Source organism: Vanessa cardui, chromosome 19 (genome assembly GCF_905220365.1).
Source record: "Vanessa cardui chromosome 19, ilVanCard2.1, whole genome shotgun sequence".
Classification (NCBI taxonomy): Eukaryota; Metazoa; Arthropoda; class Insecta; order Lepidoptera; family Nymphalidae; genus Vanessa; species Vanessa cardui.
In genome coordinates, this window is record NC_061141.1 from 2,024,485 (window position 1) to 2,051,660 (window position 27,176).

Here is a 27,176-nt window from a genome sequence, read left to right on the forward strand (position 1 = left end):
GGACTACTTAAATATCCAATTGATTAATTCTACAATACAAGATGGATTCTCAATTGTTTTATTACATATCTTTATATGTAGACAAATAAAGTACCGAACAAAAACAAAACAATACGTATACAATCGGGTGCGGAACGATCAATCTTGATCGTGTATTCGCGTCCATGCGGGACGCAGTTGTTTCGCTATTTTCAACACTAAACTAATTCATCTTGATCCTTGTAACATGAATATCACCTGTGGACACATTGTTCTGAACAAATATGATGTTTATTTTGTACTTTATTGGGTATAGTTTGAAACTAAGTACATTATAATGATTTAGGTTAAACTAAACTCAAACTGAGTTAGGTAGAACTAAAATAAAGTTTGTGTTGAGGACTGTACGAAAAAACCTTTGCTTGCTTCTCTAGAATTATTATACATACTTATTTTCGCCTTTTTCCTTCTGAACATGTTTCGGAATAAAATAGGTTACTTGAGTATCATGTAGTATCTATTTTAAATTATATCAAATGTATTCAAGTAAACATTTTTGAATTAACAACAGCCCTTTTGGAAAGAAGCCTCTAGCAAAAAGAAACGGCAAGGAAGTTGCTTTGCTGCTCTTTTTAATGAAACTAATTTTTAATACTGCTATTTAAAAAATATTGTTTAATCAGTCCTGAGGTGGAACCCGTACCAAAATCCAGCCAGCTTTTTTAAAATTATTCTTTGATCAAATCAAAATCATAGTCAAATTTTAAATTATATTGTATAATCATTATAACAAAAAAAGGTAAAAATTTGGTATTTATTTTAGCCTATATTCAAAACGTACTTAATACTATGTAGTGTGTGCTGCTGAAATCATAACTGCTAATTTTTTTATACTACGGTGATCAGAGCCATCTGTGTTAAACAATTATGTAATATTTTGCTATAAGTCTCGTCTACAATTTTGTAGATGGCGCCTATAAACGTTTTATAGTTTAAATAAGCAATAAAATTATTTTTATAATCGGGATATTTTAAATTAAATTGACACTACACAAGCAATATCGGGCTGAATATGATTTCGTCATATATGATGGCTAATACTAAGCATTCCTGACAAAATGGCAACATTTCTCTAAAAAAAGTTATACACAAACAATATGGTGGATCAGCTGTTTTCATTTTTCGTGAGCTCGAAATTGTTTCCATAAAAACGACGCGTTGTTATGGTCACATAGCCATGTGTGAATTAAAATGGGTTCAATCGCATCGGTGCTGCAATGGCATTGTCAGACGTGTGGTCAAATCAACCCCACGGAGAGTGTGAAGTGTTTAAAATGTGGTATAAAAAGAGTATCTGATCATGACAGTGTTATCCAAAAACGTTATTACACCGGTGATTCGTCGTCGGAATACGCTTCTCGGACAGAAAAAAGCGGTGGAACAACTCCAGGCTCCGAAGCTATCGTCATACCGACAACAAACAGTTTCAATAGGTATGTTTTATTCCAATATATTGACGTTCTATTTCATTGTTTCTCATGTCAAAGATTATTGATTTTTCTCAGTCCATATTTAGGTTATTATTACCATTGTATTTAGTAGTTGCGTGTGTGTATTCATCGTTCATTATCGGAATTGTCGACTGGTTTCCATTTAGTGGCGGGGCTTAGTCATTATTTTAATAAAAAGTATGTTTTTAGTTCGATCACAATGATTGCGGGTATGTAACGTATACATTAAGCTATCGTATATTACTTAGCGAGACAAAAAGGTAACTAGTTATTTTGCTTAATTGGTTTTTTATAATACATGTATGAAGTTTAATGTGAAAGATTGTTTTAAAATGTAATCCTTGCTCACTTACTGAATTAACTAATGTAGGAGCTTGAAAATCGATTGCATACTGTTTTAAGGACAATAACTTGTTATTAAACAATGTTTTTTATATATCTCATTTGTTTTTCATACTTAGTAACTTGTTTTCGTCAATTTATTAATGTGTCACTATTTCATAAGGTAAGTGTAAAAATTTAATTAAAAAAAAACAAAACAAAAAAGATGGTTAATTAGAATGACTCCAATTAAAAAAAAAATAGAGATCAATAATCATCTATAAAAATATAGTATGAATATTTCCTTATTTTTAGTGTAATCTCTATCTGTGTTGCAATTGATTTGTTAAAAGTACAGCTCTATGATAATAATGTGATAAAAATAATAGGGTTTATTCCTTTGTATAATTTATAAACTTTTATATATTTCCACTTCCATACCTGTAAATAACAGTTAGATAGGCTGTTATTGGTCCAGGAATCATATAATGCGTGTAGAACGGTATGTCCAACTCCAATAATAATGTTGACTACAGTATCTACAATTAGACTAGACTGTTTCTTACTAGACTCTATAATTTATGTATAAACTAAACAATGACATATATTTTTTAAAGATATTTGAATCAAATGTATTTGCAACAAAACAAATTTTGATTAAGTTTGTATTTAAGATACCTGTTTCGTTGTCATTGTTGCATACCTAAAAAAAAAAGTTAATTATATCATTATTATATTAACCTTTACATATATTGTGTATCATATATGATTCACAATTATTGTTTCACTAGTGTGTCTAATATTTGGATATAGGACCATTTAAAATCTTTTGTAAAATATTTATATTGTTCAGTTTAAAAGATAGTTCTTTGGCTAACTGAATTTTGTAAATTAAAATTTCAGGCCATTTTTCTATGTGTATGTCTATTTACAAGAGAATCTAAAGCAAATAATCCTATGGTAAAGTATTGACTGAATTTCTATAAACTCATTATATTAAACAGCACAATTTAGTAAAAAGACTGTTAATTAAGGTAATTGCCTGCGACACATGCATATAAATCAATACTGGTACATATAAACATATGTATCAGATAAGATACCTTATTATTATTGTGGCAAATTATTAAAAACTTTGTATAACATCCTTTTTATGTATACTTCTGTAATAGTTTTGGAAAGAGGTAAAATTATTTTTGATTGTATGTAGGGGAAATTTCTGGAACTCACAATTAAATTCTAAACGAATTGCCGCTGGTAGAAATTAATGTATTTATTTATTAATTCTTTATTGCACCCAAACTTAAGCTGAAAACAAGAAATTACATTTTTGCTATACAAAAGTCGCATGAGGTGCAACAGGCGGCTTTATTGCTAAGTAGCAAACTCTTCCAGGCAACCTTTAGGCAGAGGATACTAACAAATCTGCCTTATTTGTGAATGTTGTAGGGTATAAATTGTATTTAGATCATATCATTATCTTTATAAATTGTGCGAAACCTGTGTGGTCGCTAAGTTTCTATAAAAATGCTATATTTCTATGCCATTTCTGTTAGTTTTGCCATATAAAATGGTAATCTTTTTAGTATATTTTATATGAACTTAACATACTTTCTCAACTATATGCATGAAAATTGATACACATATGCATTTTTCATTGAGAGTGGTTTTAATTATATTCTCTTCATTATTATCCACTACTAGATGATGCTGTAAAACATAATATTCATACAACATATGAAATATAATAATATACCATCAGGACTGGTTTATATATTCTTCTATTGGGCGAAGTCCTATTAAAAGTTATGGATTAAAAGTCTCTAATTAAAACCGCTATGACGTTTCATATATAATAATAGATACCATAGGAGTAGTCCATTAATGTTTTGGGGAGAGGACTGTTTATCCTTAACACAGGTTATTTAATTAGCCTAGCTAGGATAGCCAGTATTTGACCTGTGTTTATTTTCGACTTTTATTGTAGTTCAACGATGTAAATGTTTATCAAGATGATTTTTGTATGGAATAGATTAAATAAAAATAAATATTCTTCTATTGGGCAAAGACCTATTAGGGCGTCACGGTAGCATGCGTAAGCGATCCCGTGGCGCCAGCCGAAAGACGAGGTGGTCCGCTGGTTTTTTAGTGGGTAAACCCGGTGGACCTGGGTGCACTTTCTATCACGTGGGGGAAGCGCGTAAAGCGTTTTTCCAACGAAAAAAAAATTGACCTATTAAAAATCCTTGAATTAAAACCTGTGTTAAAATCTTACGGGATATCGAATCCTTTGCTTAGTTGGTTTGATTCTTATCTGAAAAATCGCAATGCTAGAGTAGTTGTAAATGGTTATACTTCCAATTCCTTTCAGGTTTTGTCTGGTATCCCACAGGGTTCTCATCTAGGACCACAATTGTTTACAATTTTTATCAACGATATTGGTGAATGTTTTAAACACTCACAAATATATCTTTTCGCAGATGATTTAAAAGCTACGGCTAGGATTAAGGATTCTTCCGACTCTATTATGTTTCAAAATGATTTAGATAGACTAGCAGAGTGGTGCATAGAAAACAAAATGGCTTTAAATATAGCAAAATGCAAACATATTAAATTCACAAAAAACAAATATAAAAAACCGACAGTATATTATATAAATGGGGAAGAACTTAAAGAGGTAGACATTATTCGAGACTTGGGTATAAATTTCGATCAAAAACTTAAATTTGATAAACATATCGAAATCTTAGTCCTGAAGGCATCGAAAATACTAGGTTTTTTAATAAGAGAATCTAAGAACTTCAAGCAGCCAGCTACAAAAATTGTTATCTACAATGCATTGGTTAGAAGTAATCTAGAATACTGCAGCGTAGTTTGGTCTCCTAGATACAAAAATCGTATCGATAGACTTGAGTCCATCCAGAAAAAATTCATTAGATATTTAACTTATAGTTGCAAGCTTAGCAAAGTACTCAAATCTTACGATGAACGTATTGAATATTTCAAACTCGCTCCATTGTCGAAACGTAGAAGTCTTTTTCAATTAATATTTTTAAGTAGAATCGTTAACGGGTCGATTATTAATTCAGACCTATTACAAAAACTTACTTTTAATGTTCCCACCAGATTACCTAGGTCAAATAATTTGCACTTGTTTAATAAACCAAAGCATCACACAAACCTTAAACTACATAGTCCAATTTCACAAATGTATGATGCTTATGATGAATATCAACACAGTGTCGATCTAAATGTTACGTCCATTGCGTCCATGAAAAATATCGTACTGGGCAACAAAAATGAAGTCTAAGTTGATATATCCTGTCCCATATATATATTTATTACATCGCTTTTTTTTTTTTTTTTGTTTTTTTACTTCCTTTTAATTAAGATTGAAATAATTTTCTAATTAGGTTAAGATGTTGATTGTTTTCTTTCAGTGCATGCTGTGTTCTTCTATAAGTAATTGTGACACTTAGAACAGAATGTTATTTTTGTTATATTTTATTATTATAAACAGTGTACAAATTGTTGAAGAACCAAATAAAATAAATAAATAAATAAATAAATATGTCTTGGTTGACCATTCGCACGTGTCTTACAGCGGATGGTCGTGCGTCGGGTCAGCGCCGCTGGCGAGCCGCGCGTGGCGCTGCGGCTGCGGTCTCCGGAACGTGTCGGCCTCTTGGCGCTGCGCCGCTTGCGACAAGATCGCGCCTCATGCACCTGTCTACAGGTATGCGACGGTGAAATTAACTTCGAACAAAACTTGCCAATATATCGTTATTAAAATACATTGGTAAAAAGACAAAACGTCATAATTGGGACGTTTGTCTTTAGTCGTTTTACGTAGTAAGAGTAATACGTCACAATACATCAATTACGTAGTAACACGTTTTGCGTAATTAAAACATCTAGTTATCCCTTTTACTTATTGTTTTTATTAAACTATCCTTTTTACTTTTAAAGAAATGTAAAAATAAACTAAAATAAACGATCCCCGGCGCGGCACACTTTTTTCTGTTGTTTAGTATGGATATAATATATCTGTTTATTAGAATATCATTGTAAAAAGGCATATTATTCGATACAAGATTTTATAGATGATAAAAAAGCGTGGAGTTATAATACCTGTTGATTTCCAGGCAGGATAAATTACATACATATATAATTGTATTTAACTAATATGACTGTATTTTTTAAATGTTGAAAAAGAGTAACTACTGAGTTTCTTGCCGGTTCGCGTCGGTAGAATCTACTTTCCGAACCGGTGGTAGATTCACTTAATTGTTAAATGACGATTCAAAAGTGCTTGTAAAAACCAACTTGAATAAAGTTTATTTTGATTTTTGAAAACATATTTGATTAAACATAATGTTGTCTTAAATTTTCGCGATTATTACACATTTAAATGAAACTTATTATAACGGATTTGTCTACCCGTGACCACGAACACTGCAAAGTGCTCGAAACGTCGGGATGTTTAAAAAATAGTTAATATACGCGATTTAAATCCGTTATAATTAGTTTCATTTAAATATTTGATTAAACAGATTGTCCGATGACGAGGAGCAACCTTCAGGGATGACTGACAAGGATAAGCCTGACCAAGGTGAGTTCGAATTCATTATATCAAACTTTCGTATCGAACTGCCGTGAGTAATTATATTTATTTCTTCTTTCTAGACCACAGTATGATAAGGTCCAACACTTTAGCTGTCCCTTCGTATAAACCTTCGTCAAGTTTTTCCGGCGGTCGACCTCTAAACCTCGATGTCCAGTCCCTGCGTTTGTCTCCGACGCAAATAACGGATCACGCTCATGGAGTTACGCGATCATTATCTCATGGCTCTGTGATCAATTCGCAACAGAAGTGGTGGAACGTCGAAGAGACTAGAGGTACCATAAACAGACCGACGAGTTTGTTAGTCTCCGAAAGATATGGTACATCGTCGTATAATCCAAGGGAATCATTCTTGAGAAGTCTCCACACGGTCACGAGACGACCCAAGAAGTTAAATGAGAGCAAGTCCAATTGGGAACTGAATTACGTGAAAGAATATCAAAAGGAGCATAGTAGAGGTCTGCATTTGAAAAAGTGGGCTTGCAGCAAATGTACATTAGAAAATTCAGGTATTAGAACGCATTGCGAAGCTTGTTTGTCTCCAAGAATATCTCCTCTCGCCCGGATCTCCAATACAAGGGGTCTTAGTGTAACGACTTTGGGCAGACACGAGACTTTCAGCGGTAGAGATGGAGCGACCTCCTTGCCATCATCTGGTGGTATTATGATAACCGTTCCAGATTGGCCGCAGACAGGAACGAATTCAGGAGAATCGTTTCAACGATCAATAAGCGCTCAGAATTCACCAGAAACTCGGCCGACGTATCGAAGATCGTTTTCGGAACAGACGAATGAGAATCGACCCGTCGGTAAAGTCATATCGAGTCGAAGAAGTTTGAACGACTATCAGAAATCACTTGCCGGTTATTGTGGAACGCTGACGAAGCCTGAAGATAGGCGGGATGCTGATAAGAAGGCGGAAGAAAATGCCGAGTTAATTGATAAGGAATGCAGCTGGGACACGAATGCCGAGGGCGTTATATACGCGCTGCCGAACAAGGGCAAGTATAAGGATCTGAATCTCCAATTGCAAGTCAATAATAATGGCACGAGATATTCTTACGTGTCTGTGCAAGATACGAAGACAGTCATGAGTAATTCTCAGAACGAAGTCGTGTACTCCAATGATATGGGAGACGGCGACTACGCTAGGATCGACGAGTTGCTCGGTGCGGAAAATTGTATTTCTCCGATCGGTGAAAGTAATTTAAGGACGTCGCATATCGGTGCGGCGAGTAAAGAGACTGGGAAAGTGTTTAACATGCTGCCCTCCGTCGGCAAAGTGTCGCACAACCCTCGGGATCCGTCTAAAGTGCCTTCTATTCAGCAAACTTCGTAAGTCGCTTAGAACTATATCTAATTTTTACACAATGAAAAAATTAATAATATTTTAAGGTTGTTTCATAAAAGTATTCTACATAAGGTCTAGTTGACACATGTCGGTGTAACTGCTGGAGTACATTTCTTAGGTTATGTAGGAAACTACGAGATATACATAACATGTGCTTTTCTCACGATGTCTTGATTCACCGATGAGTTCACTCATACACACAAATACACACACACACAAATACACACACACACACACACATACACTAACACACACACATACACTAACACACACACATATCACACACACACATATCACACACTCAGACACACACCCACCCACCCACACACACACACACACACACACACAAACTCACACACTTAGACACACACACACACACGCACACGCACACACACGCATACACACACACACACACACACACACACGCACGCACACAGACACATTAATATTATAAACAATTAAGCACGACACGACAACGTAATTAATTCGCGTGTCCATCTCTCAGCAAAATACTTGTTCTCTAACTTGGGATCTTAACCTAAAGTTGTTTCACTACTTACGGCTTGCCTGGCCTAAGTATGGTATAAGACTCGTCTGGTCGGCAGGCGCGAGGGGGCGGGCGGTGCGGGCGCGGCGCGCATGTGGCAGTGCAGCGAGTGCTGGTTCGCGTACAACGCGTGGGGCGCGCGCTGCGACGTGTGCCGCAGCGCTCGCCCGCCGCACGCCGTCACGCTGGCGCCGCACGACGCGCGACACAGGTAGCGACACGCTTGTCGCTTTTGTTTTTTATCAAGACCCCGGTAGCTTGACTAACTCCTTGGTTGAGTGTTGTACACCGGTTTTCATGGGTACGCCACTCCGAGGTCCTATGTTGTTTTGAGTCTGGGTCCATTGTGCCCTTGTGTGAAATTAAGACGTTTTCTTTTTAATTCCATGTGATATGTCGTCTTGGGTCTGGCTGTTGCCCATAGAAATAGCCGTTGTGTGAAATTAAGACGTTTTCTTTTTAATTCCATGAGACAGCTTAGGTACAGAGATGTTATGTCCCTTGTGTCTGTACTCACAATGGCTTACTCACCCTTTAAGCAAAAACTCTTCCCAGTATCACTGCTTGTGGGTAGGATATATGATGAGTGGGCGGTACCTACCCAAGGTTTACATAAAGCATTACCACCAAGTGGTCCCAATCAATCAGTAACAGAGTGCATTGAATGAAATAAGTTAGATTGATTATCTTGTTTGTATCTCATTCCAGGAACAATTCCTCGTCAGAAGCAAGCGGTACGAAAACAGAGGCGAATCGCAACGAGCCTGCTAAAAAGTTGACAGTGCCTATCGCTTCATTGGATCACGATCTTAATAGTGACGAACTCCTGTTTGCTGTTGGTAAGATACTTAAAATTTGTCTCAAACTGACCGACTGAAACAACGCACCTATAGCAATGAAATTGAATACAAGTATAGATCCAAAATTTCATATCACTAACTTATGGTGTAATCATATATACATAACATAACCGCTCTTCTTTTTTGTCTTTTTGTTCTCAAAATAAAAATAAGTTGGATCTTTATTATTTTGTAAACAAATATTGGTCGTTTTGGTTGTGATTAGATTATCAATCTGATAATGGTATTATTTTTACGTGATAGCTTCACTGAGATGGAAATGCGTCCTTTGTTGCCACATTAGTGAATCTCAATGAAGTAAATCTCCTACAAATAAATCTCCTCCTCAGAGATCAGAGGATCCCTGTCACGTTAAACTTAAACCTAGCAACCTATTTTCAAGAAACTTTTTCTTAGAATGTATATATTCCGTAAGTTTCTCGCTATCCCATACTCGTATATTAACTTTCCGGCACATGGTGTGCTTATGTATTTGCTCGCGCATCGCAGACACGTCGGCGCCGGCGACGGAGCTGGGCACGTGGTCGTGCGCGCGCTGCACGCTCGTCAACGAGGCGGGCGCCGCAGCATGCGCCGCCTGTGCCGGCTCGCGGCCCTCGCCGCACGCCTACTGGTACGCACGCACACACACACACACACGTACGCACACACACACACACACACACAAACACACACACCCACACACAAACACACACAAACACACACACCCACACACACACACAAACACACATCCACAAACACACACACCCACATACACACACAAAAACACACACACACACACACACATACACCCCAGCCCCCACACACGTTTACACACACACACACACACACAAACACACACACACACTCACACTCACACAAACACATCCACAAACACACACACCCACACACAAACACACACACCCACACACACACAAATACACATCCACAAACACACACACCCACATACACACACAAAAACACACACACATACACCCTAGCCCCCACACACGACTACACACACAAACACACACACACAAACACACACACACAAACACACACACACACAAACACACACACACACAAACACACACACACACACACACATACACATACGTCACTATACCACCGGATAGGCAGATGATTCCACTCCACTTGGTAAGAGGTAGTGGAGTCCAAACGCGAAGAGTCAGTCAGTCAGGAAGAATGTACTGCACCATTAGCTTATTCGATCCTGACCCATTGGCCTATTGCCATTCCCACTCCTGGCAAAAGTTCAATATAATCTAGGGGGATTATAAATTAATATAAATAAAAATATATATATAATAAAAATATAAATTATTATAAATTGGATAATTAGTAATTTCTGAAAAAGTGGCACGACCGATTTACTATTAAAAGATTAGACGATGTACGTTTGACATATTACGTAAAATGACCGAACAGGAAAAGCTTATTGCGCATATTGTTGGTCGTGAGTGAGCGAGATAGCGTATAATAAGCAAGTACAGTTACGAAGTGACAAGTATGCGAGCAAAAAGGCAATAGGTGTGACATAATTTATGATCCGATTTATTTCATACTCATATAAATTCTATATACTACATTAAATTCTTTCTTTAAATTCTTCATGTGTTTTTGCTGATATATAACATATAATGAAAATAAATGTAATGAGAAATATATTTAAATAATTGATAAATAATAAATATTCAGGTCGTGCAGTTCGTGTACGTTACGGAACCCGCTGTCGGCGAACCTCTGCCTTGCCTGTAAAACTCCGCCGGTACCCAAACATGGAGTCCCGGGGTCTTCTAACGAAGCTACGAACCAGGCAGCTGCTGGTTTGTTAAAAAACATATTATCTGTTGTTTTAAGGAATACTTATATGAATGAATACTTCAAATAAGAATAGGATCTTCAGAATTACACTCTGTATCGACCTGTATATAAACCGGTACGAATCGTGAGCACAGATGGTCAGTAGTGGGGGGAAATTAATTTGTCAAGAATGACGAATAAGATTCCAATAGATGACGAGCGTCTACTGACGAACCAATCGCGTGTAGGGCGATACGCCCCCCCCCCCCCCATTAATCTATTAAAAGTTACTTGATTTTTCAATCAATTTAATAGTAAACATCTGTATGGAAGATACCTTTAAGCCAAGATGTAAGAAATGATTTAAATTTCTATGGTCAGTGAGGCCCATTTTTTTTTATAGTTTGGTGGACGAGCATATAGGCCACCTGATGGTTAGTGGTCACCATCACCCATAGACAAAGACGCTGTAAGAAATATTAACTATTCCTTACATCATCAATGTGCCACCAACCTTGGGAACTAAGATGTTATGTCCCTTGTGCCTGTAGTTACACTGGCTCACTCACCCTTCAAACCGTAACACAACAATACTAAGTATTGTTATTTGGCGGTAGAATAACTGATGAGTGGGTGGTACCTACCCAGACGGGCTTGCACAAAGCCCTACCACCAAGTAAAATTTACCATCAATGCACCTTTAACAGTCAGCCTACCTACATAATAAAAAAAAAATTTTCAACATCTCCAGCGGGTCGAAGTCCATCAAGACACACCCCGGCGCCGAGGAGAGCGTCGCGACACAAGACTCCGCCCCCCGAACACAAGTAAGCTATATTTATTTTAAATTATATTTAATTATTATTCTATTGTTTTTATATTCTGAATAAAACTCGAGTACTAAAAAGAAAAATAATTAAAGAAAAATTTCAAATCAACTGAAGTTGTTGACTTTTATCCTATTAAGTGCAAATCTAAATCTAAATTAAATGGAATTGATTCCAGTTTAAAATTTAAGAAACTGATATAACATCTTTTCATCTCTTAGATATTCCTAATACGTTATAAATGATAAGTTATATATATTATAATATGTTATATATGTCATATATAATATAAAACAGCAGTCTGACAAAATATCAATATCACAACCGAATTGGTAAACTTCCATCAATAAGATAATTCCATCAGTGTGTTGAGTTTGAGTATCATATAATTGCTTGTTGCAAATTCTACAGAGGCGAAAGCACAGAGTGGCCGTGCTCGGAGTGTACGTTCGTGAACGCTGGCACGGCGCTGGCTTGCGACATGTGCCAGTCGCCCAAGACCAGGCTGTTGCCGGCCGCGCCAGACCAGCCCAGCTTGGATGACGATGATTCCCGTGAGATGTTACATTCTTTGTCGAATTTTTAACTGTCGTATCGTTATGTACCTTCCAGGCGACCGTTACCTTTCTTTCTGTTCTATTATATAATTTTAAACAACATTTTTTAAATGATCATACAATTTTTTCTACATTTGAAAAATATAAATAAGAAAATATTCTATTTAGAGAGAGATAGCATATAGATAGAGAGAGATGGAGATAGAGGAAGAGATTTTTTGAAATTTAATTAAAATGATTTTCAGTTGTCTTATAATAAAGACTTATGGTATAATAATTTAAAAGATAAATGAAGTGTAAATATACGACTGGGTAGAGTAATGAAAAATTTGATCATTAATATTACAGCGGAGGGTTCCGACGGGGAGCGTCAAGAGAGCACCCCAATGGAAATACTCCGCCTGAGAGAGGAGAGTCACGCCTGGACGCAGTGGCAGGAGGTTCTGGCTCAATGTGCCGCGGTAAGAATGAAACACAATTTTATCAGTGGGCTCTCAAGCACTTACAACTTAACTTTATAGACGTAAAGCCTTCTCGTTAGATCTAGAATCTAGATAGTATCTTTCACTGCAAATACAGTTTATCTTATAATTTACCATACTATGTTATTCCACATCTACACTAATATTATAAAGAGGAAAACTTTGTTTGTTTGGTTGTAATGAATAGGCTCAAAAACTACTGGACCGATTTTAAAAATTCTTTCACCATTCGAAAGCTAAATTAATCCCGCATAACATAGGCTAAATTTTATTTTGAAAAAAAAAAATAGGGTTCCGTAAGATATTTTGGGTTTTTTGGACAAAAAAGGAAAAAATCTAGCAAAAAAGTTGATTTTTTGCGTATGATGCCTAAACTATAAAAGATAGAACTATAAAATGTTCTAACTCCGGTCCTTAGAGGGCATAATCGCCTCCGACCCTAAGAACCACATCAGATTCGTGGCTGATGTTGGTCTGGCTGAGGTGTTGTGATCACGAATTTGAGGTTTATCACAATAGATCCAAGCGCCGGTTGCAGTAATTCTTCAAATGTGACCGTGCCTCAGCAGCAGGGATATTAGAAGACTACGACCGCTAGTAATATATAACCATTTGTGAAAATGTAGACAGCGCGATTCAGGAATGTGACGTTTCGAATCAGCGCCATCTATCGCTGGCGAGTAGTAACACGTGCGCTTGTGTAACGCAGACGGGCTCGATGTACGTGGACGCGTCGTTCCCGGCGGCGCCGCGCTCGCTGTACTACGCGGGAGCGAGCGCGGGGGCGGGAGCGGGAGCGGGCGCGGGCGAGGGCGCGGGCGCGGCGGCGCGCTGGCTGCGTCCGCACCACATACACGTGGACGCCGACCCGCGCCTGCCCTGGCTCGTGTTTCGCGACCCGCGCCCCTCGGACATCTCGCAAGGTAAAAACATTTAACATGCTATAGTTCACATGCTGACGGTACATATACGTAAATTTTCTTTTCTGTAACTAACATCTAATTTGTATGATTTTGTAAGCACTCTTAAATTACGATGAGTAAGATTCTCTGAGTGTATCTGTAAGTGTCCAAACATTATAGTAAATAAATAAAAATTACTGTAGTTGACATGCTGACGGTACATATACGTAAATTTTCTTTTCTGCGACTAACAGCTTATTTGTATGATTTTGTGAGCACTCTTAAATTACGATGACTTAGATTCTCTGAGTGTGTCTGTAAGTGTCCAAACATTATAGTAAATAAATAAAAATTACTGTAGTTGACATGCTGACGGTACATATACGTAAATTTTCTTTTCTGCGACTAACAGCTTATTTGTATGATTTTGTGAGCACTCTTAAATTACGATGACTTAGATTCTCTGAGTGTGTCTGTAAGTGTCCAAACATTATAGTAAATAAATAAAAATTACTGTAGTTGACATGCTGACGGTACATATACGTAAATTTTCTTTTCTGCGACTAACAGCTTATTTGTATGATTTTGTGAGCACTCTTAAATTACGATGACTTAGATTCTCTGAGTGTGTCTGTAAGTGTCCAAACATTATAGTAAATAAATAAAAATTACTGTAGTTGACATGCTGACGGTACATATACGTAAATTTTCTTTTCTGCGACTAACAGCTTATTTGTATGATTTTGTAAACACTCTTAAATTACGATGAGTTAGATTGAGTGTATCTGTAAGTGTCCAGATTCTTATCAAATTATCAAATGATTGTGTGCTTGTTGTGTGCAAATGCACACGTGATTAGATGTGTAGTTTAATTGTCAGAAGAATATTTTCTCCTTTTCAACCATGGATTATTAAATTCTAGACTAATTTATAAGATATGCAAATGACTTTCTTGATGGTGATTACAACAATCACTTTTGATTCGGTAGGCTTACTTTTATAATTAGTTTGTATAACAGACATGAGGTAGAGGACGACCAAGGAAACGATGGATGTATTGTGTGAAAGACGATATGGTTAGAAATAATGTTACTTTTGAGATGATGACTGACAGAGAAGTATGGAAGGGGAATACATGCTGCGCCGACCCCAAATAAAATTGGGATAAGAGAGCAGAGACGGCCCAGTGGTTAGAACGCGTGCATCTTAACCGATGATTGCGGGTTCAAATCCAGGCAAGCACCGCTGTTTCATGTGCTTAATTTGTCTTTATAATTCATCTCGTGCTCAGCGGTGACGGATGACATCGTGAGGAAACCTGCATGTGACAAATTTCATAGAAATTCTGCCACATGTGTATTCCACCAACACGCATTGGAACAGCGTGGTGGAATATGTTCCAATCCCTCTCCTTAATGGAAGAGGAGGCCTTAGCCCAGCAGTGGGTAATTTATAGGCTGTTACTTTATTTTTTTTACTTTAAGGATGAACAGACTTGAGTAATACCAACTTAGAAGGGCCTACAAGTTGTAGTATAGACCGCGTCGTGTAAAAAGAACGCTGGAAGAAAGCGGAGGGGGTGTGCTTGCGCATGTGTACTATCGAGCAAGAAAGTACTAGGCATATTGTTTATTTTTAAAGTAGCCTCGCTCGCGGGTTTACAAATTAAATTTTGATAGGCACACCATAGGCAGGCTTTGTTCAGCTCTTTTATTTTTTCGCTAGTTAGAAAGACAGTAAGAAATTCCGAATCTTTTGAACTATTTAATATTTAGATTCGAACCCTTTTGTGCCAATCTATAAAACGGACCACCATTTTATAGATTGTTATAAATTATTATCAACTGCATTAATATCATCCTCTCTCTTCATAAAACAATTTACGTCATAAATATTATTTCTTTCTTCCCTATGTAAAACCATTTCGTAATAAAAACTTTTTTGCGTGATGGTATTTTGAGAACAAACGTAACGTGGACACAGCGTGGATAGCAAAGGGCGACTGACGAACCAATAGCGCACCGGCGAGCATGCGGCGCTTGACCCGCCGCACCTCATACCACCAAATTGACCGATAAATAGTATAGTGCGCAGGTTGACTGCTAGCGTTCTTTTTACATGACGCGAGCTATACTTGTGACAAAGACACAATCTGCTTCAGGTGTGCTGGGCAACTGCTGGCTACTGTCAGCGCTGGCGGTGCTGGCTGAGCGCTCGGCGCTGGTGCGCAGCGTGCTGGTGCGCGCCGAGCCGGCCCGCGGCGCCTACCAGCTGCGCCTGTGCAAGGACGGCCGCTGGCTCACCGTCACGCTGGACGACCTGCTGCCGTGCAACCGGAAGGGGCACCTCGTCTACTCGCAGGTACCCTACCATCGTCCTCCCACCCTGTTTCTTATGTCGCAGGTACCCTACCATCGTCCTCCCACCCTGTTTCTTATGTCGCAGGTACCCTACCATTGTCCTCCCACCCTGTTTCTTATGTCGCAGGTACCCTACCATTGTCCTCCCACCCTGTTTCTTATGTCGCAGGTACCCTACCATTGTCCTCCCACCCTGTTTCTTATGTAATCTTTTGTGGTACAATGTAGTTACATTTTCTCACAGAATATCCCACGTGTGTTAATGACACTTACCCACAAAGAGGATTTTACAGATAAAGAATTCTTTTGGTAAAGTATACAATTATACAAAATGACACTAAATTAGGTGTTGCCACATTTTATATTTGATGTAAAAAAAGGTCAGGCTTATATTATTGATGGTAAATTTTAGACAGTTAATGCGCTGAAAAATCTATATAGAATTATCTATTCTATCTATCTACAAACTCAGTCGCTGATGGATATATATTAATAGTCTATATCCATCAGCGACTGAGTTTGTATTCTTGTAGTTATATGCGATTGATTCTGTTTTGCAGGCGAAAAGAAAACAACTGTGGGTACCTTTGATAGAGAAAGCCGTCGCGAAACTACACGGCTGCTACGAAGCCTTGGTATCGGGGAGAGCTATTGAAGGTAGTACGATATTTATAGATAGATTCGTTTGCCGCCATTAGCAATAAACGCCTGTGTATGAGAGTGTGCTGTGCTGTGCAGGGCTGTGCACGCTGACGGGCGCGCCGTGCGAGTCGGTGTCGCTTTAGCAATAAACGCCAGTGTATGAGAGTGTGCTGTGCTGTGCAGGGCTGTGCACGCTGACGGGCGCGCCGTGCGAGTCGGTGTCGCTTTAGCAATAAACGCCAGTGTATGAGAGTGTGCTGTGCTGTGCAGGGCTGTGCACGCTGACGGGCGCGCCGTGCGAGTCGGTGTCGCTTTAGCAATAAACGCCAGTGTATGAGAGTGTGCTGTGTTGTGCAGGGCTGTGCACGCTGACGGGCGCGCCGTGCGAGTCGGTGTCGCTTTAGCAATAAACGCCAGTGTATGAGAGTGTGCTGTGCTGTGCAGGGCTGTGCACGCTGACGGGCGCGCCGTGCGAGTCGGTGTCGCTTTAGCAATAAACGCCAGTGTATGAGAGTGTGCTGTGCTGTGCAGGGCTGTGCACGCTGACGGGCGCGCCGTGCGAGTCGGTGTCGCTTTAGCAATAAACGCCAGTGTATGAGAGTGTGCTGTGCTGTGCAGGGCTGTGCACGCTGACGGGCGCGCCGTGCGAGTCGGTGTCGCTTTAGCAATAAACGGCAGTGTATGAGAGTGTGCTGTGCTGTGCAGGGCTGTGCACGCTGACGGGCGCGCCGTGCGAGTCGGTGTCGCTTTAGCAATAAACGCCAGTGTATGAGAGTGTGCTGTGCTGTGCAGGGCTGTGCACGCTGACGGGCGCGCCGTGCGAGTCGGTGTCGCTTTAGCAATAAACGGCAGTGTATGAGAGTGTGCTGTGCTGTGCAGGGCTGTGCACGCTGACGGGCGCGCCGTGCGAGTCGGTGTCGCTGCAGGCGGGCGGCGCGGGCGGCGGGGCGGGCGCTCCCCTGGAACAGCTGGACCGAGACCTGGTGTGGGCTCAGCTGCTGTCGTCGCGCCAGGCCTGCTTCCTCATGGGCGCCAGCTGTGGCGGCGGGAACATGAAGGTGCGCTCCTAGATGATGGCTTATCTGACAGAGATGTACAATTCGTCTTTGTAGTTGGACTATTTCTTTCACAACGGCGTGGTAAACTTTTATGACCATTGTTAATTTGGCATAGTTTCTTGCTTTTTCTTGATTAATTTCCGTCACCCTTAAAGAACAGTTCAAGGGATAACGCTAAGTTGGGAGATGTCTTAATCATTTTTACAAAGCAACTGATTGAGATGAGGTGGTTCAATTCCAATCAAAAGATAAATATTTAAGAAAACATTACAGCCTATTTTCCTTGTCTGGTTATCTTATTTACTATTTTATAAAATTTGTCAAAGGAGTTATAAAGCATTACTTTTACAATTTAATTACGTCATCATTTCAAATAGACTTACCCGTTCGGTGCTTACACTCGTAACGAATCGTTCTCGCAGGTGGACGAAGAGGAATACCAGCGTCTGGGCCTGCGGCCGCGTCACGCGTACTCCGTGCTGGACGTGGCTGAGCTGGGCGGCAGCCCGCCGCTGCGGCTACTGCGCCTGCGCAACCCGTGGGGCCACTACACGTGGCGCGGCGCGTGGGCGGCGCACTGCCCGCGCTGGACGGACGCGCTGCGACGCGCGCTGCCCGCCGCCGAGCGCGACCAGGGCGTCTTCTGGATCAGCTTCGACGACGTGCTCAGGTGCGCCCCCCCACACCGCTCGAACACACACGCACACACACATACACACACAGACACACACAGACACACACACAGACACACACACGCACACGCACACACACTCTCACACACACGCACACACACTCTCACACAGACACACACAGACACACACAGACACACACGCGCGCACACACACACACACACACACACAGAGACACACACACACATAGACACACACATACACACGCACACACACACAAACACACACATACAAACACACGCACACACACACACTGACACACACGCGCGCGCGCTCACACACACGCACGGCACATGCTCACTCCCGTCTCTTGCAGGTACTTCGACTGTATAGACATATGCAAGGTGCGCGTGGGATGGCACGAGGTCCGGCTGGCCGGTATCCTGCCTCCCATGTCGTCCACGCGACACTTGACCTGCCTCTTACTCACTGCCACTCAACCCACCGAGGTCGACTTTACGCTGTTTCAAGAGGGACAGAGGTTAGTTGCTAAAATATGTAAATTAAATATGTAATATTTATACCATCGAATTTCTACATTGACGCTAAACTTGAGAATTTTTGGAAAAAACTCCATTATTTTTTTTATTCGTAATGACCGATCCGCTAATCTAGCCACTAGACTAGCACATACTAGTCGAGTGGTTATACAACTATCTATAGTCTGTTCGCGTTAAGAATGCAGTGAGTTGTCATTGTTCACCGGCCCCTTTGACCAATCAAATATTTTCAAATTACAAAGTCAAGTTCACATTGAACAGGTAAAGACATAAGTTCGAACGTGACGGTTGTGGATTTAATTAATTATTAACCGATATTTATATAATTTCAATTAAATGTTTATTATTATTAACTGATATTAAAAAAAATGAATACCACACCAATTTGTAAAAATAAAAGTGTGAGAAATGCTGATAATGTGATAGAACTCGCTGCAGAAAATTATTTTATTATAAACACTAACGACGACACTAGTAATAGTGATTAAAATATTAATGACTTACTTTCGATATTTTACTTTAATGTGTATTTTTTAATTTCATTACACTTAGTCTTTAAAACAAATATAATTTGTTGGAATTTTAACACAAATATACATACACCTTTACCCTTCTTTTAAAAAGATTTGATTGGTCCGGGGGCGGAGTAAGGCCGGTAAACAATGACAACTCACTGCATTCTTAACGCGAACAGACTATAGTTGTATAACTGAATTCCGCTGAGGTTTTCGTTAATTTTACTCATTGTTGTATATGTATTGTATTATTTTCAGAAATTCAGCGAAAAGTCAGAGATCCCAGCTCGATTTGTGCGTAGTTGTTTTCAGAACTAAATCTGGACCGAGCGCTCAAGTTGGCAAACTAGTAGCTCATAGCAAAAGACAGGTAACTCTACATATTCTCAACGAGAATAATCTTAGTAGTAAGAATTCATAAAATTGATTAATTTATTCGATTGACACTAAATCTTTGGTTCATTTTATTCATACAGGTCCGAGGTTTCGTCGGCTGTCATAAGATGTTAGAAAAAGGCTTTTATTTAGTAGTATGCTTGGCTTTCAACCACTGGCACACTGGTCTGGAACTGGCAGACAGTTCGGCCTGGCCACGACACGTTCTAGCAGCACATTCTTCCAAACCGTTGACCGTGGAACGACCCTCGCTCCATCCACATATCCTAGCGGACGCCATTATTGGCTTGACCCTGGCAAGAGGTCAAAGGCACGAAGGAAGGCAAGGAATGACAGCGTATTATTTGACGAAGGTAAGCCAGAAACTACAATACATATGTCAGTACTGATAGTGAATACAAAATATGTATCCTGATGGCAAACCTGAATCTGCATACTACAACATTAAAAAGTAACCCGTCATAAGAAATTTTGAATTTTGCTCTTGTGTCAGAATATTCACTAAAAACTTATTTATTCCCATTCGGGGCGGCTATTACCCGAATGAGATTGTAAATATATCACCAGACATACCGAATGCTGGACTGATTAAGCAATTAAAATATATTTTAAATCCTTACATTTGTTTCCAGGGTTGGGCGGGTTTAGTGGTGATGGTGGAAAACAGACACACTGACAAATGGATCCACGTGAAGTGCGACTGCCAGGAGAGTTACAACGTGGTGTCCACGCGTGGCGAACTCAAGACCATCGACTCAGTGCCGCCGCTGCATCGGTGAGAGATGAAACTTTATTTTTTTTAGATTTTTTATATGCTTTTGTTAGATGAAATGGCAACACTGAAATCGACAATATATTATTTTATTTATTTAGGAACACCAACAGTACACATATGCAACATTTATATATAAAACTATAGTCAAAAGTATCAGGTCTTCATATGTACACCTATTACAGGTATTCACAACATTGTCTGAGAAGTTTTATAGCAACGATAACACCTTAATCTAACTAAATTAAATTACTACTATATAAAAAAAATAAGTAAAGAAACTACACTATATAATTATATAAAGCTATTTAAACAACTACACATAAATTAAAAGTGAACAGTTACAGTTTTAGAGAGTAATATTTATGCATAGTAGGTTTGAATTTTGAAAATGTATCATGAAACATGTCCAAATCTGTTATTTATTTATTTAAGAAGTTGCATAAGTTGCACATCCTAGCAAGTGGAGAATGCGCACCTAGATTTGTACGAACCCTTGGATGGTAAAAAATTTTAGTAATGCGTTGACGAGGAATTTTATTAGGTACTGAAAAAGAAAGCCGAGCTAGTAGATGGCTGCTATCAATGTTACCATTTATGATATTGAACATAATTATTAAATCATGAATTGAACGTCGAGCATGAAGGTTCTTCATGCCAAAATGAATTAAACGTTGTTCATACGGGCATCTGAATGATATTTTATGAGAATGAAATGCTAAGTAACGAATAAACGCTCGCTGGACTCGTTCGATGCGCTGAGTGTGTATACTATAAGATGGATTCCATATCGATTTAGCATATTCTAACTGGCTACGTACTAATGCGTTAAACGATATAATTTTGGTATGGGGATTTTTAAACATCTTTGTATTACGTTTTAAAAACCCTAGCATTTGCATAGATATTTTAGTTATGTGGTCTACATGGGCCACAATTGTCAGTTTTTTATCAATTGTAACACCTAAATTGCGAATTTCGTTAACTTTTATAAGAGAGACTCCGTTAATGTTATAAGTTGTTACAATTGGCTTCCTCTTTCTAGTGAATGTTATATAAGAGCATTTACCAACATTTAAATCCATTAGGTTGTCTTTACACCATGCATTTATGTTGTTTATGTCATTTTGCATATAGGCTACGTCAAGTTGAGAATCAATTAATTTGTATATTTTTAAATCGTCTGCAAAAAGAGAAAACTTACAGTGCTTAATTACCAGAGTTATATTGTTAACGAACATTGAAAATAAAATGGGACCCAGATGTGAGCCCTGGGGAACGCCGGATTCCGCATAATACGCTTGAGATTCGTATCCATCTACAGCCACTACTTGAGATCTTCTATCTAGATAAGAGGCAAACCACCGCAGCAATGAACCATTTATACCTATTGCCTGAAGCTTTCTAATGAGTAGCAGATGATTGACTTTATCAAATGCAGAACTAAAGTCAGAATATACGGCATCCACTTGCTTACCTTTGTCAACGTCGTAGATAATGTCTGATATAAAAGACAAAAGGTTTGTCTCTGTAGACCGACCGCGCTTAAATCCATGCTGATGAATAGAAATATCAGATCCAACAAATGATGATATTAAAGGGCTTATAAGAGATTCGAATAATTTTGAAAAAGAGGATAATATAGATATTGGACGACAGTTCTTTACGTTACTTTTATTACCTTTTTTGTGAAAGGGTATAATTCTCGCTCTTTTCCATTCTGTTGAGAAACAACCGCTTTTTAAGGATTGATTGACAATTATCATAAAAGGAAGAGCCAACACAGATGCACAACGCCTTATGAAAAGTGGAGGCAAACCGTCTGGTCCAGGTCCTTTGTAAATATTTATAGATTTCATTTTTTTCAAAATTTCGTTTTCAGAGAAGCTTAGTTTTGACATATTTTTTCCACCAGCCAATTGCAGAGGCCTGCCAGAGGAATTAATTTATGACAATAAACTGAAGAAAAATGTTGAGCGAACGTATTGACTATCTCTAGACCAGTATGGGCACTATTTCTATTAAGGTATACTGTGTCAGGTATAACGGATTGTCCCTTTCTTTTATCCTTCTTAAACGGCCAGAAGTGTTTTGAATTTCTTATAATGTTTGACTCAACGTTAGTACAGTAATTACAATAATTTATGTTAAGTAAGTTATCACAACGTTTTCTGAGTAGTTGATATTCTACTAAGTCTCGCGGATTTCTATATTTACGGTAATTGATTCTTAATTTATCCTTTTCATGAAGCAATTTAATAAGTGATACACTAACTAAACCATGATGAGAATAATGATTTTTTGTATTTTCTTTTTGGTACATGTTTCACAATAACACTATTTAATATTTTGTAAAAAAATGTTAACATATCATCCACGTTTGTTATATTTTCAAATTCATTGTGCCAGTTATAAGATTTTAGTTCACTTATTATATCCGTGTAATTTGCTTTAAAGAAATTAAAGTCAACTCGACCCACTGAACGAAAGCAATTGTTGTTGTTAATATTATTAAAAATCGTTAAACTTATCAAAAGTGGAGGATGTTTGTTATCGACCTTACTCAAAACATTTAAGGGGTCTGTTACTCGTATATCAAGAATATTACTCAATACAATATCTAGCATTTTAACCATCAATATTAACAATATTATTGTATTGGCGAATGTTATTCATTGCCATGAAATCCGTTAACAAATGACCTAACTGATTATTGCTAACAATATGGGGCTCTAAATCGTTATTACTATCGACTTTATTCCACTGGATAAAACCAAGATTAAAGTCACAAATTATAATTATATTTTCAATCATATCAGCTATCTTATTGACATTATCAAGGAATTTATTCGTTGACTCGAAGCTAGCTGGAGGAGGTAAGTACACCGCACATATATGAATCCTTTTAATCACTTTATTTATCTCAACATTGATACATACCCAAATATCTTCAAGATCAGTATAAGTACTCCTCCACCATCACGCTTAGAGTTGACGCTACACATACGATCCTTACGATATATTATATAATTATTGCTAAAAATTTCACTGTCAACAATATTGTCGTTCAACCATGTTTCGGTAAAAATAATGATTTTGTATCTACTAATCAATATATTATTGTAAACATTATTAGTCTTTGTACGTATGCCTCGGATATTTTGGTAGTATATGTCTAAGTCCAAAGCCATTGAGAACAGAAGAAATATAGCAAAATTGACAACAAGAAAAAACAAACATATGCGTAACACTTATTAACTTATTAGATCCAGACATTTGGTATTGCGAATGTGTATCTTCTGTGAGTTCTCGTTCTTTCTGACGAAAATTCGGCCATTGCGCACCCATGTGAATGTGTATGACTGTTCCTTAGCCTTTTTACGTGCCGCGGCATGTAAAGATTTAGTAGACGGTGTAAGATGTTCCGAAACAAATATAGGTCCGTGAGGTGCAGCGTATCCCAAATGCTTAGATGAAAGTTTATCATTTTGATGACCTCTTTTAAATTTGGTTACTGCAGCTAGAAAATTGTCACGGAGGCGAGGTGAACGTAATTTGGCTATAACAGTCCTTGGTTTTTTATTCTCTTTGTCGAGCTTAGCGACTCTCGTTATGTTCATTATGTCGTCGTCGTGGAGCGTGCACTCAACTGTTTATAAGTTTCAGCCAATTGCAATAACGTTGTACTCAGTATCTCAGACTTATGTTCCGGAATATTGTTGATTTCGACATTACACTCTCGAAGATATTGTTCAGCTGTATTCAATCTATTGGATAAATCAGTAACAACACCAGTAAGTTTTTCATTGTCATCTTGTAGCTTTCGAATCTTATTTGACATATCTTACAGTTCTTTCTTCATTTCTTCATATTTAGCATTAAAAAATGAAAGTGAATCCTGAAAGCCCGACACATATTCTTTAATGTCGACTAATTGTTGGGATACTAATTACGTTATCGAAGACTTCATAGCTGCTATTACCTCTTTTTTAATAATATCGGCTATATTAATCATGACATTATTTGAGATTATTTCCTTTTCAATCATGATTCCTTCATTTGGATCACAGATCAATTTATCTCCCATTTTTGACTTGCTTCGATAAGTCACGTTACCTGGGAATTCAACATCCTGGGAATGCTCGCTTAATTTTGAAGGTGCAATTTTAGGTGTACTCAATATATGTTCCTGAGCTTTACACAACAAACTGAGCAGCACCAGTTTTGTTTGTCTTCACTCGTCATAGTTGTAAACTTTTTGAAAGGAATGCTGGCACAAACAAAATCGTATCGAAGATTGCATTTCATACATGACATAAACTCTCTGCCTTGTATTGGTTTCTGACAAGAATTGCATTTTGCAAGCGTTGGAGTCATTTTATAAATAAAGAGAGAAAAACGTATATTTGTGTAATTGCGTTCAAAAGAATATCAAGCGCAATACACTAATAAGTTGTAGGGTAGATGCTTATCGTAACTGTTCAATTAGCGAAGCGATCGTTTGCGTTTACAAAACGCAGTAACAAGCACACTAAAACCAAAAAAATTTATTTAATAATATAACTACATTAAGTTTACACACTTTTCTTTTAAGTAAATTAACTTTAACATTGATTTTACTATTTAATTAATACGGAGCTACGTACTAAGGTGTTATCGTGTTTCTCGTCGCTAATTCACTGTTAAATATATTGTGGTAAGCTTACAGTGTTTTTGTCATTTGTAGGTAGTTTTTGTTTTTTATATTTTTTTTTGTCAGTGAGAGATATGCGACCTGCAGATTAACATGATAGTAACTTTGCTGAAGTGCAATTCCATATTACATATTCAAATATATTTTCACAGAGTAGCTGAAATGCAAGCATCTGTTTGCATATAGAGTTAAACTATTAAAGTCACACTGAACACATCTATTCAGGTCATGCAGATAAGGTCATCAGGATTTCACTAGCTTGTAATTTTTGATACCATCAGAAAGTGAAAAGCTAGAATATAATTATTTCTTGTCGTTTATAAAGACCAAGAATAAGAATGGCCCCACATCAGAACCCGGAGGTACCCCAAAATGGGTACTCAAGTTTCTATTGACTGCCAATAAGGAACTACCGTCGGGTCGGAAGCTTGTAATGTTGAGTTTATATTATATTAAATTATTTGGAGAGTAAAATATTCGTTATAAAGTTATCCAGGAAGTAGAAATTATTAAATTAATAAGAAATTAACTTATAAATTGCAGACAAGTGATCATAGTGCTGACGCAGCTGGAGGGCAGTGGTGGGTTCTCCATAGCCCACCGACTCACGCATCGCCTGGCGGCCGGCGCCCGCCTGCAGGACTGGGCGCCGCGCGCAGACGACCAGCCGCGCCACCGCCCCCCCCTCGCGCGCCGCCTCAGCGGCCTGCACGCGCCGCGCCTCATCACATAGTGCGCGCACACACTAGCCGCGCAGCCGCCCCCCTGCCGCGCCACCGCACCCCCCCCCCACCCCTCGCGCCGCGTCATCACATAGCGCGCGCACACACTAGCCGCGCAGCCGCCCGCCAGCCGCGCCACCGCCCCCCCCCCCTCGCGCCGCGCCTCATCACATAGCGCGCGAACACACTAGCCGCGCAGCCGCCCGCCAGCCGCGCCACCGCCCCCCCCCCCCTCGCGCCGCGCCTCATCACATAGCGCGCGAACACACTAGCCGCGCAGCCGCCCGCCAGCCGCGCCACCGCCCCCCCCCCTCGCGCCGCGCCTCATCACATAGCGCGCGAACACACTAGCCGCGCAGCCGCCCGCCAGCCGCGCCACCGCCCCCCCCCCCTCGCGCCGCGCCTCATCACATAGTGCGCGCACACACTAGCCGCGCAGCCGCCCGCCAGCCGCGCCACCGCCCCCCCCCCCCTCGCGCCGCGCCTCATCACATAGCGCGCGCACACACTAGCCGCGCCACCGCCCCCCCCCCCCCACCCGCCGCGCATCATCACATAGCGCGCGCACACACTAGCCGCACAGCCGCCCCACCCTCGCGCGCCGTGCTTCATCATAACCAGTAGCCACGCCAGTAGCCCCTCCCCCCACTGCGCGACTTTCCATCCCCTGTAAAGATCGCTCTATGAACATATTATAAAAACTAAGATTGCACTAACTAGGCGGTGGCCCTTACACTCAAATATTAATACATAACTAGGAATTCTTAAGTAAAGAAGCCACGTCGTAACATGGTGTAGACATCTTGAGATTACACAGAACTGAAATGGAACACGTACTTGCTGAGAAAAACGAAACGTAACGCGTCAGTGATAAAGTTGAATATCGAATAACAAAACTTTATTCACAACATCAAATGGATCGTAGTTGATAAGGAGGATGACATTTCGAATTCGTGTCTAGAACATTTGGTTTAGCTTTTACTGAATATTAATTATATAAGCTTATACGGAATCCCCTTCTCATTGTTGAAGATGGTTCAGACACTGGTACTATACCATTAAACA

General features: G+C 39.3%; 1 protein-coding gene across 1 annotated transcript; it reads left to right on the plus strand.

Annotated features, from left to right (window-relative positions):
• The first annotated feature begins 1,070 nt into the window (after positions 1 to 1,070).
• LOC124537911 (calpain-D) lies at positions 1,071 to 26,149 on the plus strand. The gene is made up of 21 exons (XM_047114871.1): positions 1,071 to 1,472; positions 5,416 to 5,547; positions 6,365 to 6,423; positions 6,498 to 7,770; positions 8,392 to 8,544; positions 9,042 to 9,172; positions 9,683 to 9,806; positions 10,892 to 11,019; positions 11,748 to 11,823; positions 12,235 to 12,377; positions 12,729 to 12,841; positions 13,572 to 13,785; positions 15,926 to 16,125; positions 16,685 to 16,781; positions 17,646 to 17,824; positions 18,247 to 18,494; positions 18,830 to 18,994; positions 19,787 to 19,898; positions 20,005 to 20,277; positions 20,557 to 20,699; positions 25,933 to 26,149. The coding sequence occupies exons 1-21, from the start codon at positions 1,231 to 1,233 to the stop codon at positions 26,120 to 26,122; spliced, it is 4,395 nt and encodes a 1,464-aa protein (XP_046970827.1). The 5' UTR covers positions 1,071 to 1,230; the 3' UTR covers positions 26,123 to 26,149.
• The last annotated feature ends 1,027 nt before the right edge of the window (positions 26,150 to 27,176 follow it).